Source organism: Lepus europaeus, chromosome 18 (assembly GCF_033115175.1).
Source record: "Lepus europaeus isolate LE1 chromosome 18, mLepTim1.pri, whole genome shotgun sequence".
NCBI classification, from domain to species: domain Eukaryota; kingdom Metazoa; phylum Chordata; class Mammalia; order Lagomorpha; family Leporidae; genus Lepus; species Lepus europaeus.
Window position 1 is genome coordinate 18,736,457 of NC_084844.1, and position 15,047 is coordinate 18,751,503.

At 58.1% G+C, this 15,047-nt stretch overlaps 1 protein-coding gene across 1 annotated transcript; it reads right to left on the minus strand.

Moving 5' to 3' along the window:
* Positions 1-418: 418 nt before the first annotated feature.
* On the minus strand, positions 419-2,755 carry FZD2 (frizzled class receptor 2). Its single transcript, XM_062216200.1, has one exon. It carries the CDS (start codon positions 2,753-2,755, stop codon positions 1,031-1,033), a length of 1,725 nt encoding a protein of 574 aa, XP_062072184.1. The 3' UTR covers positions 419-1,030.
* Between the last annotated feature and the right edge of the window lie 12,292 nt (positions 2,756-15,047).

Here is a 15,047-nt window from a genome sequence, read left to right on the forward strand (position 1 = left end):
CCCCCTCCCTCCAACCCAGCCCGGTTTTTAGTGCTTTTCTGGGGGAAAAAAAAAAAGTAGAAAAAGAAGCCGCAAACAACAATAAAGCCCACACAGAACACACAAACCAGCTCGCAGACTCTAACCTGAATGCCAGGCACCGTACTCCCTAGGGAAAGAGAGAGACAGTAGGGGGAGAAGGGGCGAGAGGCCGGGTCTCCCAAGGACCCGGCCTGCAGCCAATGCCCGCGGCTAACGCTCTGTTGGGTGGGGGCGGCCGAGAGGCCCGGGAGGTGGTTTCAAGACGCACTTCGCCGGGCATTTTCTGCCCGGTCTAAGCGCTGAGGGCAGGAGTGGGAAAAGAAAAGAGGAAGAACGGAGCGGTCCTCTGGGCCCGCCGGCTCCCCGCGCCCCCGCCCCCGCCCCCACCCCGGGCCGCGGCACTGGGCCGGTGTTGGTTGTTTGTGTTCTGTTTTCCAATCTTCATCCCCGTGCGGAGCTCTCCGGAGACCGGGCGAAGGAGGCAGGCCACTTGAGTGGGGAGAGCAAAGAGGGAGAGGGAAATAAAAAATCCCAAGTCTCGTTCAAAAATACCCTGCAGCTTCCCCAGGCCCAGCGTCCACGAGGGGGCTCGCAGATGTGGCTCTGATGGAAACCGGACGGAACCAAGGCCAACTTCTTCCAGCCGGCGCGGCGCGGGGCGAGGCGCCGCCCGCCAAGCCCCACGCAAGCCCCAGCCCAGGTGCGCGCGATTCCCGAAGGGTGGACCCCAGCCCTCCTTAAAAAAGGAACCTGCCCACCCCCCGAATTCCTTCAGCCCTAGCGCAGTCGCTGCTCTTTTTTTTTTTTCTTTTTTCTTTTAAATAGAAAATATATAATTAAATTTACAAAGGCTATTTACAGTTTTAATTACAAACCTGGTGGGCTGTTGAGCAGAGTTTTCTCTCTCTTTTTTAAAAAAACGACCTTAAAAAAAAAAAAAGAAATGGTTTTGACTGTTCTTTATTTAGAAAAATAAAATCCGGGGCGCGGCCCGTCTGCGCGCGGCCAATCACACGGTGGTCTCGCCGTGCCGGCCGCTGGCCAGCCGCGCGTAGAACTTCCTCCAGGAGTGCAGCGTCTTGCCGGACCAGATCCAGAAGCCGGACGTGATGCCCACGATGAGCGTCATGAGGTACTTGATCATGTAGACGGTGAAGTCGGGCGAGGTGCGCGGCGTGTAGTGCGCCGGGCACGGGATGGCCAGGCTCTTGCAGTGCTGGCTCACCCAGGAGCGCTCCCAGTGCTCGCGGAAGGCCTGCTCGTAGAAGTAGCAGGCGATGACGATGGTGGCGGGCACGGTGTAGAGCACCGAGAAGACGCCGATGCGCACCATGAGCCGCTCCAGCTTCTCCGTCTTGGTGCCGTCGTGCTTCATGATGGTGCGGATGCGGAAGAGCGACACGAAGCCGGCCAGCAGGAAGGAGGTGCCGATGAACAGGTAGACGAAGAGCGGCGCCAGCACGAAGCCGCGCAGCGGGTCCAGGCTGTTGAGGCCCACGAAGCACACGCCGCTGAGCAGGTCGCCGTCGATCTGGCCCATGGCCAGGATGGTGATGGTCTTGACGGCCGGCACGGCCCAGGCGGCCAGGTGGAAGTACTGCGAGTTGGCCTCGATGGCCTCATGGCCCCACTTCATGCCGGCCGCCAGGAACCAGGTGAGCGACAGGATGACCCACCAGATGGAGCTGGCCATGCTGAAGAAGTAGAGCATCATGAAGAGGATGGTGCAGCCCTCCTTCTTGGTGCCCTGCACCACGGTGCGGTAGCCGTCCTCGGAGAAGCGCTCGTTGCACACCACGCGCTCCTGGAGCACGAAGCCCGCGATGTAGGCCACCGACACCATGGTGTAGCAGCCCGACAGGAAGATGATGGGCCGCTCCGGGTAGCGGAAGCGCTGCATGTCCACCAGGTACGTGGTGACCGTGAAGAAGGTGGAGGCGCAGCACAGCACCGACCAGGTGAGGATCCAGAGGCGCGCGAACCGCGTCTCCTCCTGGGAGAAGAACATGGAGCCGTCGGGCCGCGCCGGCTCGCACGGCGCCGCGCAATCGCGCTCACCCAGAAACTTGTAGCTGAGGTAGGACGGCACCTTGAGGACGCGCGGGCAGTGGAACGGGTGCTCCAGCGTGGCGTAGCGCGGGGGCGCGCCGCCGCCGCCCGGGCCGCCCGGGGTGCCCCCGGCGCCCGGCTGCAGTCCTGGCGGCGGCGCGGTGGTGAGCAGCGCGGGCGCCCCGTCCTCCGAGTGGTTCTGGCCCACACAGATCTGCTCGGCGCCGTGGCGCGGGAAGTGCTCGCAGCGCAGGCGCTCGGGCCACTGGAACCCGAATTTGTTCATGAGCGCTTCGCAGCCCTGGCGCGCGCGCTCGCAGATGGAGCGGCACGGCGGGATGGCCTGCTCCAGCACGGTGCACACGGGCGCGTACATGGAGCACAGGAAGAAGCGCAGCTCGGGCGAGCACTGCACCTTCACCAGCGGGTAGAACTGGTGCACCTCCAGACCCGCGTCCTCCTGGTTCGTGTGGCCCAGCAGGTTGGGCATGATGGTCTGGTTGTAGGCGATGTCCGTGCACAGCGGGATGGAGATGGGCTGGCAGAAGCCGTGGTCTGGGATGGAGATGCCCTTCTCTCCGTGGAACTGGGCCGGCCCGGCGGCGGGCAGCAGCAGGAGCAGCAGCAGCGGCGGCGGCGGCGGCAGCAGCAGCAGCAGGCGGGGCAGGGCGCTGCGGGGCCGCATGCTGGCCGCCGCCCCCCGCCCGGCTCCCGGGCGCCCCCCCGCCCCCGCCCCCAACCCCGAGACCGCGCGCCTTCCCCGCTGCCGCCGGGCTGCGGCCGCCGCCTCCCGCGCCGCTTTGCAAACTTTGCTCGCGGCCGCAGAGTTGGGGAGGCCGGGCGGGGGAGGGGGCGGCGCGCCTGCCCGCTTGCTCGCCGCGGTCGCACTGAGCCGCCGGAGCCGCGGCGCACCGCTGCCCTCTCTCCTCCCCTGCCTCCGCCTCTCGCCTCCCAACTCCCCCTCTCGCCTCCCTCCTCCACCCGGCGACTCCTTTGTGCCTCCTCCAGCCCTCACCTCGGCCTCTCCGATCCCAATTAGTCGGTTTCAAGGGGGCCCCCGCTGGCAGCCCCGCCCTCTCCTTAGCCCCCCAAAAAAAGGGATCCTTGAAACCGCCCCGTCGAGCTCTAAGCACCGTCCCAAAATGTGCTCTCGGCCAATCAGATTTAAAATCGAGGACCAGCCCGGAGGGCCGGATTGGTCGACCACAACATAATGAGATCAGAAATCAGATGCCAACAAAACTGCCCCCCCCCACACGCCACCGCCGCCCCCCTTTGCTTTTTAAAGAGACAGCTGTTCTTACGGTGCGGGCCGTCGGCCCAGCCCGGGACTTCTCCGGAGCTGCGGCTGCCTCCTCCGGGGGGCCCGGCGCCCTGCCCCGCAGGGGTCCCTAAGTCCTCACCCGAGCCCTGGCTCCCCAAGCCCCACCTATTCCAATCCAATTTTACAAATCAAGTGAAGAAAAAAAAAAAGCGCTCAAGTTTAAAATTTAGGGGGGAGGAGGGGAAGGATGAGCAGATTTCTTAAAAACTGAACAGTTTGCAAAGACTCTTCTCTCTGCCTCTTCTCGTGGAGTCCAAACAAAAGTTCCACTTCGTCCGCCGCGCAGACCCCTAGGAGTTGGTCTCGCCCCTCCCCCTACACACACCCTGAAATAACCCTCAGGAAAGGGAGAGCCTGTTTCTTTAAGAAGCTCTTAAAGGGGCCGAGACTCCAGGGCGTAATTGCCCCATAGCCCGCACAAAGGATCCCATTATGGTGCTTTGTGTTCGGTGGCACCTCAAAGTGAGAAAACTCAGGAACTCGGAGGCCCGGGGCTGCGGGCTGGGGGCGGGGCGGGGCGTGGGCCCGGAGGGCTGCCCCGCGCCTCGGCCTGGGCCTCCCCCTTCTTCCGAGGCAAATCTGAATTATGCAAAGTAAACTTTAGTTGCTGGGAGGAGGAGGTCTTAATCGAAAGTTAATGGTAGGGGGTGAAGGGCAGTTTTGAGCTCAGACACGACTCTAGGGCCCTTCGAGCCTTGCGGGGGAAACTCGCCTTCTCCCCCCTGCCCCCATCTCGGCTCCGCCTCCTAAAGGCTTCCAGACCCGGTCTCCTGGGAGAGGGGGGCGTTCTCCCCAAACCTTAAGCGATTCCACACCAGGGAGGGGTGGGGCGTGTGGGGGAGAGGAGGCGGGGGGGGCTCGCTCACCTGGCCCGGGGCTGGCGGGGGGTGGGGGGCGGCCCGCGGGGTTCCTGTGCCTTTGGACACATTTTCTTCCCCACCCCCCCACTCCTTCCAGGATTTTAAATTTGGGGAGGGCGGGGAGGGCGAAGGAGGAGAGGGAGAAATCGGCTTGCTGTTCTCCTGGGCCTGATACTGGATGATGGGTCAATCATTCCCGTGGTCTCTCGGGAGGGCAAGAGGAGGGGGACTTACAACGAGAAAAGAACTTGGTTCTGGGAAGCCCCTTGGCTTCTCGGCCTGGGCCAGAGCCTCCCAGCCTCCCAGGATTGCTTTTAAAAACAACAAAAAGACGTTGGAAAGAAAGGATGAAGAAAGACGCGGTGAGGACAGGGAACCCCACGGTGGGTAGCAGGGCTCCGGGTTGACAGCTTCCCTGAGGGGTTTCTTCCATGATTGAATGAATGGCATCGACATGTTCAGGTTCTTCACAGCTTGAACGTGCTCCGTACTGAATCCTGGAGAAGTCGCCTTTTGCCTACTCTAGGAAGAACAGTTTTCCCTCAAAACAAAGGGATACACTTTTTTAAAACTTAATTTCTTTATTTTTGCTGTTCTTCCACTTGCACTGTTCCCACTGCTGCCCACCCACCCCCAGTTTGGCCCTAGGGCATCTTTCTCTTTGCTTTTTAATTTCTATTTTATTTACTTGAAAGACAGAGGGACACAGAGAGATCTCCCCTCCACTGATTCACTCCCCAAATGCCCTTGACAAGGAACTGGGAACTCCAGCCGGGTCCCCAACGTGGGTGGCAGGGGACCCAACCAGCTGGAGCCATCATCTGCTGCCTCCTGGGGTATGTGCCTCGGCAGGAAGCTGAGTGGCCCCTGGAACCCAGGCACTGCTGCGTGGGAGGCCGGCGGCCCGCTGTGCCACAGAGGGGAAGCCAGGCTCCCGGCCCCACTCAGGAAACTCACCGCCTGGTAGGAAATTGAGAGCAAGTCTCCCATGCAAGCGCAGCATCTTAAGTTTCCTTCCATGACAAACCCGTTTTCCTGCCCTCTGGCCAGGCCTGAGTGACAGTTACTCCCTCGCTGTCCTCCCCAACACGGAGGGGGAGCGGGAGCCGCTTCAACACACTTCTGCTGAGACGTCTGGTTCCAGATCACCCTCGTAGGTGCTGTGGGATCAGCAGGAAGCTGCCGTCAGCAGCGAAGTCCGCTGCAGGCGTCCCAAATGGGGGTCTCATCCCCTGCACCAAATGCCCACCCTGAATAGTGCGCCTTTATCCACTTATCATCGATATACTGAGTGCAGGCTTCCGTTCCGCTGGGAGACACTCACTTACAGGGCTGGGAAGGGCACCTGGCGGAGTTGGAGTCCAGGAGCCTTGGAGTGAGAAGTGAAGTGGGATGAGATAGAGGCCAGCAGGAAGCAGACCTGCAGGGCCTCTCCAGGCCGCGTGAGCAGCGTTGGGTGGAGAAATAGGAATCAGAACCGAGGGGGAAGCAGACAAGTAAACAGCCGAGGCAGGGCAGGCATTCCAGACAGAGGGAACGGCGCATACAAGGGTGTGGTGGGGTGCCCTGGGCAGGGAGCACAATGCTTTGGCCCGGTTAGAGCCCCATGTGCTTCTGGGAATGTCTGTAGGGGAGGCTTTGAGGAAGTAGGGGACCTTGGATACCTTGCAGTCCAGGAGTCTGGGCTCCTGGCGAGGGCGCTGCACAGAGAGCTTAGGGTTTTAGCTGGTGCCTGTGGGCGGCCGGAGGAGCCACAGGTACCAGTGCAGACGCAATCACAAGGGACCAGGCTAGAAGGCAGAGGAAGACGGGTACCGCGTCTTCTCACTTCCGCTTACAGGTGGAAGCTAAGGAAGTGGACTTCTCGATGCAGAGAGTCCAGGGAGGAGAGGGAGAGGGAGGTTGGTTAATGGGCACCAACGTACATTCAGATAAGAGCAGTCTACAGCCTAGTAGGGTGACTACAGTTCACAGCAATGTGTTATGTGTTTTATAAGGAATAGAAGAGAGAGTTTGAAGATTCACAGCACGCACACACACACACACACACGCGTAAGGAGATGGAAATGCTAGTTACCCTGATTTGATCGCTGCGTTACACACATGTATTGAATTATCACAGTGGCTCATGAATATGCACTATTATTAGTGTCAAAAAAGAGAGATGGGAGAGGCTCTTGTTTTGTCGTAGCAGGTTAAACCGCCACCTGCAACACTGGCATCCCATATCAGAGCGCCACTTGGAGTCCCAGCTGCCCTGTTTCCAATCCCGCTCCCTGTCAAAGCTACTGGAAAAGCAGTGGAGGATGGCCCAAGTGGGAGACCCAGATATAGTTCCAGCCTTGGCTTTTGCAACCATTTGGGAAGTGAACCAGCGGATGGATGAAAGAGCTTTAGCACCCATTTCTCTCTCTCTCTCCCTCCCTCCCTCCCTCCACCTCCACCTCTCTTTCAGTTGTTCTGCCTTTCAAATAAGTAAATAAATCTATAAACAAAATAAAGGAAGAAAAAAAATGTTTATGCTTAGTGACACCCAAACTAGATAGAAAGCTGTGTCACAGAGGAGTGAAGTGACAACCAACTGTTGGCAGCAATATTCCACAACGGGAGGCGTGTCATGGGAGGACAGCCCAGAGGACGCTGCCACCACCCATACAAACCTTGGGGCACTGCCCAGGGGGCCCCCTCCAACCTCCTGTCTGGGGTCTGGGGCCTTTGCCCTGCCTCCTTGCTTCTTTTGCTCTAGAGCCCGTTGCTCCCAGAGGAGCCACGTGCAGGCTCTCCAGGGCTGCTTCTCCAGGGCCCCTGCGTGCTCAGTGGTTGGGTCCTCGACCCTGGGCTGGAAGCACTGAGGTCCCTGCACCCTAAAATGGGGAGAGTGGTGTGTGTGTGTGTGTGTGTGATTAGGAGGCAGAGAGCAAGGGAAGAGGGTATCGCTTTAGATCCTTTAAGGTTCTAAAAGGTTTTATTCTCTAAGTAAAATAATCTCCTCTAAATGGACAGGTTTGGGCCTTCAGAGTCTAGGAGGGAGCCCCCTCCTGGGCCCACCCAGGATCTTGCTGCCTTGGGGGAACCTGCCTTTCCTCCTGCAGCCCTGAGCCCGGCCGCCAACACCTGCAGTCCATGCACGGGTGAGACTGCAGATTCCTGCCCCCATCCTTGAACTCTGTCCCCTCTTTAGTTCTCAGGTGTGACCAGGAGATCCCTCAGGGCACCTCACTCCAGCCCTAGGGGTACCACAGCTGCCCCTGGTTTGGGGGCAGAGGAGGAGGGGACTCAGCAGAGGTTAGCTGTGTCCCCTTCATCTCCCCAACACCTTTCCCCAAGGTCTCTGAAGGCAAAGCAGGCAATAAAAGGATTAGCTAGATAGAACCAATGATCTGTTAATTAAGGACTTTCCTTAGCCAGGCCACACCGAGCCAGAGTGTGGTGCAGGCAGCCCAGAGCAGCCTGGGGAGGAGGAAGCGGAAAAACTGGTGCTGGATTTGGTTGGTGAGGTTCTCAGGTCACCCTGCCTCTAGTCCTAAGACACAGCATTTCTGAGGATGAATGGGTCAGATACTCTCTCAGAACCTTCTAGAACCTCAGGCCAAGAGGTGAGAAATAGGAGAGGCTGAATCAGACTTGCACACGCTGGGGTCCTGGAAGGGGTGTGGGGCGCTGGCTGGGGAGGGAGGACCAAGGCAGGCTCGGGCAGAGCCCGCTCTCCCATCCCACCTGCACCCCAGCTCCCAACTCCATCTGCTCTCTCAGTTCCCAGACTTCTTTCCACTCTCCCCCACCCCTGGCTTCTCCCAGAATTTCTGCCCTTTCCCTCTAGGCTGGGCCACCTCACCCCTCCCCTTTCTCTTTCCTGTAACTTAAGCTGTTGTTCGGGGCTGGAGGAGCCGGGCGGTTTGAAAGGAGGCCCCGCTGCTTTTCAGGGAAGAATTGAAGCCTCGGAGCTGGGGGTGAGGGGAGGCCGCCGAGGGGGAGGGGCGACTGGAGAAATCAAAGCGGCTTCAACTCCATCTGGGAAAGCAGCTCTGATTTACTGGCGAGGACCTGGCTCTCCACCCACCCCCACCCTTGCCCTCACTCCCCTCCTGCTCTAGATGTCCCCCTCCCCCAACCCGAAAACCTGCCCTTGCCCTGGGAGGCCCCGCCCCCTAGGAGCCAGGCCTGGGGGGCCCTGGCTGTGTCAGGCTGCAGGGGACCCAAGGCCTTAGGAGTGAGTGGGGAAGACTCCTGAGAAGGGGGACAGCCCCTCACCTGCTCTTGCTTGGGGCAACCCCCTCCCTGGGGGGGTGCCCCCCCCCAGGTGGGAGAAAGCCAGGATGCTTGTATCCATCAGTTGCCTTTCCCTTAGAACTGAGGGTTTTGGGGTGAGCAGTAAGAGCCAAGAAAAGAAACTGGCTGAGAAGGAAGGGGGAAACTCCAGGAGATTCTTGGTGTGGAAATTTGGTGTGAGCTGCGGGTGCCGTCGGCTTCCCTGAGGACCTGCAGCTGTTTGGGATGGAAGTGCCACCTCGCCACCCCCCCACGCACACTCTTGTCCCCTCTGTCTCACTTTTCTCCTTCTCTGTGGAACTCTTGATCCCCTCAAGGACAAAGATGCTCTCTAAGCAAACCCTGTGATGGATACAGGATCTCAAAGACCCTGAACCCCAGGACCAGAGTGGGAGTGAAGAATTAAATGAACTAGACCCGAGGGAATGCCTGTGTGTGCTGGCTGAAGCCTGCTCGCCCTCCTGGCACGGCTGGGCGCAAATCCCCGGGCCCTGGGCTGAGCCTCCACCTGGCTGGTATTTCTCAGGATGGAGCACCCACCTTTAAGGATTTGCTCTCATGAGGGGAAGGGGCTCCAGCCGTCCTGCGCTCTCAGGGCGCTGTGAGGCTGCAGCATCAGCGTTCCAGCCCCAGGACAAAGTTTCTGAAAGCCGAGAGGCCACATGCCCCAGAATCAGCAGGTCACAGGAGGCTGGGATGCACCTGCTAGGAATACAGATTCCTTGGGCCCTGCCCACTGATCGGAATTTATAATCCCCACATGATTCTCACACAGGCTCTGGAGCTACCAGGGTATTTCAAGAAATTCATGGACAAATGGAATTAAAACATAGGGCTAGGGGCCTGCACTGTGACACAGCCACTTGGAATGCCCCTGTCCCATATCAGAGTGCCAGTCTGACTCCTGGCTGCTCCACTTCTGATGTAGCTCTCTGCCAATGCACCATGGAAAGCAGTGGAAGGTGACTCTCAGCCAACCCCTGTGGGAGAGCAGGATGGAGTTCCTGGCTTCTGGCTTTGGTCTGGCCTAAATCTAGCTGTTGTGGCTCTTTGGGGAGTGAACCAGTGGATGGAAGATCTTCTCTCTTTTCCCTTGTTTCTGTCACCAGAAATTTCTTTTTTTTTTTAATATTTATTTGTTTATATTTGAAAGTCAGAGTTACACAGAGAGAAGGAGAGGCAGAGAGAGAGAAAGGTCTTTCATCCGCTGGTTCACTCCCCTGTTGGCTGCAATGGCCAGAACTGTGCCAATCTAAAGCCAGAATCCAAGAGCTTCTTCGAGGTCTCCCATGCAGGTGCAGGGGCCCAAGGACTTGGACCATCTTCTACTGCTTTCCCAGGCCATAGCGAAGAGCTGGATGGAAGTGCAGCAGGCGGGACTCGAACCGGTGCCCATATAGGATGCCGGCACTGCATGTGGCAGCTTTACCCACTACACCACAGCACCGGCCCAGCCTTTCAAATAAATAAATTTTTTTTTCAAAAATAGGTTTATTTGGGGGCAAAAAATTTTGAAATCCATGCATACATAGTTTTATCATAATGTGCATTTTTTAATTTATTTTTATTTATTTGAAAGGCAGAGTGATATCAAGAGAGGGAGAGACAGAGAGAGAAAGAGATCTTCCATTTGCTGATTCACTCTCCAAAAGGCCACAAGGCTAAACTTGAGCCAGGCTGAAGCCAAAAACCAGGAAGTCCATCCAGGTCTCCCACATGGGTGCAGGAGCCCAAGCCCTTGGGCCATCGTCTACTGCTTTGCCAGGCGCATTAGCAGGAAGCTGGATGAGAGACAGAGCAAGCCAGGACAAAAACCTGGAGCTATATAGGATGCTGGCTTCGAGGGTGGCAGCTTAACCTGCTGTGCCCGATGCTAGCCCCTTTCACAAACTTTTTGAAGGCTCTCATACCTGCCTGCCAAGCAACTCAATTAGCTTTAAGAGCCCTTTTTTTTTTTAAATATTCATTTATTTACTTATTTGAAAGGCAGAGTGACAGGAAGACAGAGAGAGAGAGAGAGAGAGAGATCTTCCATCTGCTGGATCACTCCCCAAACTTCTGAAACAGCTGGGGCTGGGTTAGGCTGAAGGCAGGAACTCCATCCAGGTCTCTGCATGGGTGGCAGGAAGCCAAATACTTGGGCCATCATCTGCTGTATTTTAGCGGGAAGCTGGATCTGAAGCTCACAGGAGCCAGGACTTGAACTAGCACTCCCATGTAGGCATATGGGATGTGGCCATGCTAAGCCACTATTTAACCCACTGAGCCACAATACCCACCTTCCCTGGTTATTCTTGGCAACCTTGACGTCCTGCTCTGTCCCTAACTTCAACTCATTCAAGGCCTTCCAAAGGTAACCCCAATGATTGTCCCAGCCGCAGTTTCTACCATGCTCTGCCATTGTGGGGGATGAGATGGGTCAGCTGCCAGTGTCCATCGCCACCTCCACCCAGCGCTACAGAGGCTGAAGCCAAAAGCCTCATCTCCCAGCTTCCTTTGCAGCTGGAGCTCTGCATGCAAAGTGCACCCATTTGAGATTGAGATGCAGAAGGCGGAGAGGAAGACAAGGCCATGTTCCTGCTGCTCTGGCTGCTTGGGCTTGCAGGCAAGGCTGGCCAACGGGGGTTGTCCTGGGGCAGTGCCGGGGGTCCAGCCTCAGGCAGCAGTAGCAGCCGGAGCACAGATCCCTCGGGGCAGCTGTGGGCCTGCAACCTTGACTAAGGGCCAGCGGCCGGCTCCGGTCTCTCCCTGCGGTGTGGCCGAAGCGGCAGCCCCAACTGGAGGGTCATTTCTGTGACTGTGTTAACTAACATGTCTGTTCCTCCGGGGCCAGCACTGTGGCGCAGTGGGTTAAGCCACCGCTTATGACAAATGTATCTCATATGGGAGTGCCAGTTCGAGTCCGCGCTACTCTGTATTATTCATGTACGTATGAATATTGTATGATTCTATAACATATATGGTTATTCATATATAGAGAGACAGAGACACACACACAGAAGTTTCTCTTCTTATAAGGCCATCAATCCTATTGGATTAGGACCCTACCATAATGATCTTATTTTCTTAAAAAAAAAATTTATTTATTTAATTATTTGAAAATCAAGTTACAGAGAGAGAGAGAGAGAGAGAGAGAGAGGTCCTCCATCTACTGGTTCACTCCCCAAATGGCCACAATGACCAGAGCTGGGCTGGCCCAAAGCCAGGAGCCAGGAGTTTCTTCCAGGTCTCTGATGTGAGTGCAGGGGCCCATGTTCATTAGCAGGGAACTGGATCCAAAGTAGAGCAGCGAGGGACTGGAACTGGCACTCTGGTATAGGATGCCATCATGGCGAACAGTGGCTTACAACATCAACCCTACAACATCGACCCCTCTCTGGCCCTCTTGGCTGGAGTTTAGCAGTTGACATACCTTACTTGCATACACAATGTCTCTCCGACCCTGCCACCCCCCAAAACAGATCACCTCTGGAGGGCAGAGGCAGTGCCTTGGTATTTGGGCCACACTTGGTGCGTGGTATCTGATAGGTACTCAGCTGAGCCAGGGAATTAGTGCTCCCTGTGTTAAGGAAGCCAAGGTGTGGCAACTGCTCCCATTGGGTGGTTGGCCCTGCTCAGCCGGCCCCGCCCCCTGTCCTGGAGCCCACCCTCTGGGAGTGGAAGAAGCTAAGCCCTGGGAAGGAGAAATGAGCAATCAGGTTTCTAAGGTCCAGGTCTCCAACCTCCAGTTTTGACAAGATTATCTAGCTGCTTGAAACCACATTTAACGTGCTGTTGCTTTACATACTTTATGTATTTGAAAGACAGAGCGCTCTCTCTCTCTCTCTCTCTCTCTCTCTCTCTCTCTCTCTCTCTCTCATCTGCAGGTTCACTCCCCAAACGCCTACAGAAGTAGAGGCTGGAGCAGGCTGAAGCTCCCCTGTGTGGCATGGCAGGAACCCAGTGCCTTGAGTCATCACCAGGGTCTGGAGCAGCAGGAAGCTGGAATCGGGAGCAGCTGGGGAACACAGCCCAGGCCCTCAGCTAGAGGAGGTGGGCGTCTTAACTGGGAGGCCAGTGTCTGCCCTGAAGCCACATGCAATCTCAAGGATGTTCCGGCTTCCCATCTCAGAAGAAGGAAAAGGAAAGTGAAGAACAAACTCGACTCCATGCCGAGGAGCCATGACGTAGATGTGCGACACTAAGTGCTTGGGTCCCGGTCTCGGTTCTCATTAGCTCTGTGGCCTTCAGTGGGTCATTTTGCTTCTCGGAGTCTCGGTCACTCCATCTGCAGAATGGGCATAATGAATCTGTCCTGCCCCTCCGAAGTGAGGATTCAGTGAGAAGCATGGATCCGTGGGCACCACTGCTTTGCGAGAGGAAGCTTAAGGTGGTGCACACTGCTGTGTAACCCGGCAGCCGCTCCTCAGTCAGAGGCCATGGAGGCCTGAGGCAGACCTGGCCCCAGGTGTGTGTGTGTGTGTGCGCGCGCGTGCGTGCCCACGTGCACACATAGGGGCAGAGCCCTGGGCTTGGACCGGATGTGACCTGGACTCAGAGGACTCAACTTTGCTTCCTTTGGACAGCTCAGGTTCTTCTCCAAGAAGGGAATATGAATCTTCTCGAAGGCTCGGGGGCACCAGACAAAGTGGCGGCTCCACTCGGCGGAGGCCCAGCACAAGCCACAAGCCTGTCCCGTTTGTCCTCACCGCCCCCTCCCCCATCGGGGCGGGGCAGTGGGAGGAAGAGGTTGTCCAGGGAGTCCCGGCAGGTGTGGGACTCCCGGAGCCCCCGTGGGTTTCAGGTTGCTTTCCCTCTCAGCTGGGTCCCTCGGATTAACCCTTGAAGACCCCTGGGGCCTAGGGCAGCAGTGCTGAGGGGCAAACACGCTAACTCGAGGCTCAGGTCAGAATCCGCGGTTCCAGTGGGAGAACGGCCTTGGCCCCCTTCTTGCTGGGGCTGAACCAGTCATTCTCAGGCCTTCTTCTTAAGACATCGCCCCCCCAAACGTCTCTGAGCACCCCAAAAGGACAGACACAGACTGTTCTGCAGGCAAAGAAAGGCAGGATGGCCTCAGTGGGGGTGGGAGGGGCTTGAATGTCCAAGCAGCTTCTGGGGGGTCCCAGCTTAAGACTGGGGGTCCGAGCAGAAGGAGCAAACCCCCTTCCCTCCTTTCCCTGCAGCTGCGCCCCCAGGATCCCCCTCCCTGCTGCAGCCCTTCCCTAGCGAGAGCCTGCTGCGCCTGGAATGAGAGGAATCTGAACTACAAACAGACCTCCCAGCGGCACCCCCAACTCGTCTCCCTTCGCGCTCCCCAGCGCTGGCTAGCAGCAGCTTGGCTTCCTGGAGCGGAGACTGGAGGCCAGGCTGGGACTCGGGCTGGGGAGAAGGGGCCTTGGTGGGGGTGCCTTTTGCCTGGAGAAGGAGGGAAGGGAAAGGCGGAGGGCAGGGAAGAGCCCATGCAAGATCCACGTTCTGCAAACGCAAAATCAGAACCAGGAAGAGAATACTTGCCTGGGCTATGGGCCTGGGGAATGGAAGTCAAGTCCGTTCTGTGAAGCCCCCAGCTTGGGACAAGCAACCCCTGCCCCCCACGCCCACAACCTAGGAGAGAAGGAACCTGTCCCCCGCACCAGCCCTCACTCCCGAATGCCGGCCTCCGGAGCTGCCCTCCCAGCCACGGGCTGGGCCACAGCAGTGCTTCCAAGGTGTGCTGTGAGCCGGGTGGAGGAGCTGGGGGCTGGGGCCGGAATCAGAGGAGAGACGGAGAGACCACAGGGCACAGAGCCAGAGGAGCCCCCTCCTGCCTGCCACGCTTTCCCTGGCCCTGGCCTCCTGCCCACTGTCCCCTGCCTCTCCCTGCCCCCACCTGGACCCAGGCTGGGGCTTTGATGTGCGTGGCGGGGGCCCTTGGTGCCCGGGGATGCCCGCGGGGGAGGCACCGGCGAGGAGAGGCTGCTGGGGCTGGAAGCTGTCACAGGCGCGGTGACCTCTTTGCGGGGGTGGCTCTCTCCAGCTTGTATAACACAGCTCCTGCCAAGGGTGGTATAGAAAGGCCCAGGGCCCGCAGCGGGCTGGGGAAGGCCGCTGAAAAGGCAGCTTAAGGGCTTCCTGCTGGGTGAGATGGATTAAGGGCCCCTGGGGAGGGAGCCGGGCAGTGAGAAAGGGACTGGCCCGATGCCGGAGCCCCTGGGCCAAAGGCTGGGGCTAAGAGCCCCTGGGGGGGGGGGGGAGGTCAGCATCCTCCACCTGGTTCAGGGGCTGGGAGAATAGGGCCCAGTCTGAGCGGCACTGAGGACAGGCAGGACACCATAGGGCTCCCAAAATAGAGGGGAGAAGGAAAGAGGGCCATGGGCCCCTCGCAGGAGGAGGGAAGCAGCTGTCCTACCCTTGTCTGTCTGCTGCCCCCCACAGTGGGGGCTTCCATGCTGGTCCTGGATGGGAGGGGAGGGGACAAGGCTTGCTAAGCCCCAGCCAGCCTGGAGCTGTGCCAGTGCAGGGCTGGTTTCACTCGGGCCCTGGTCTGTGAGATGCAGTCTCGGAGG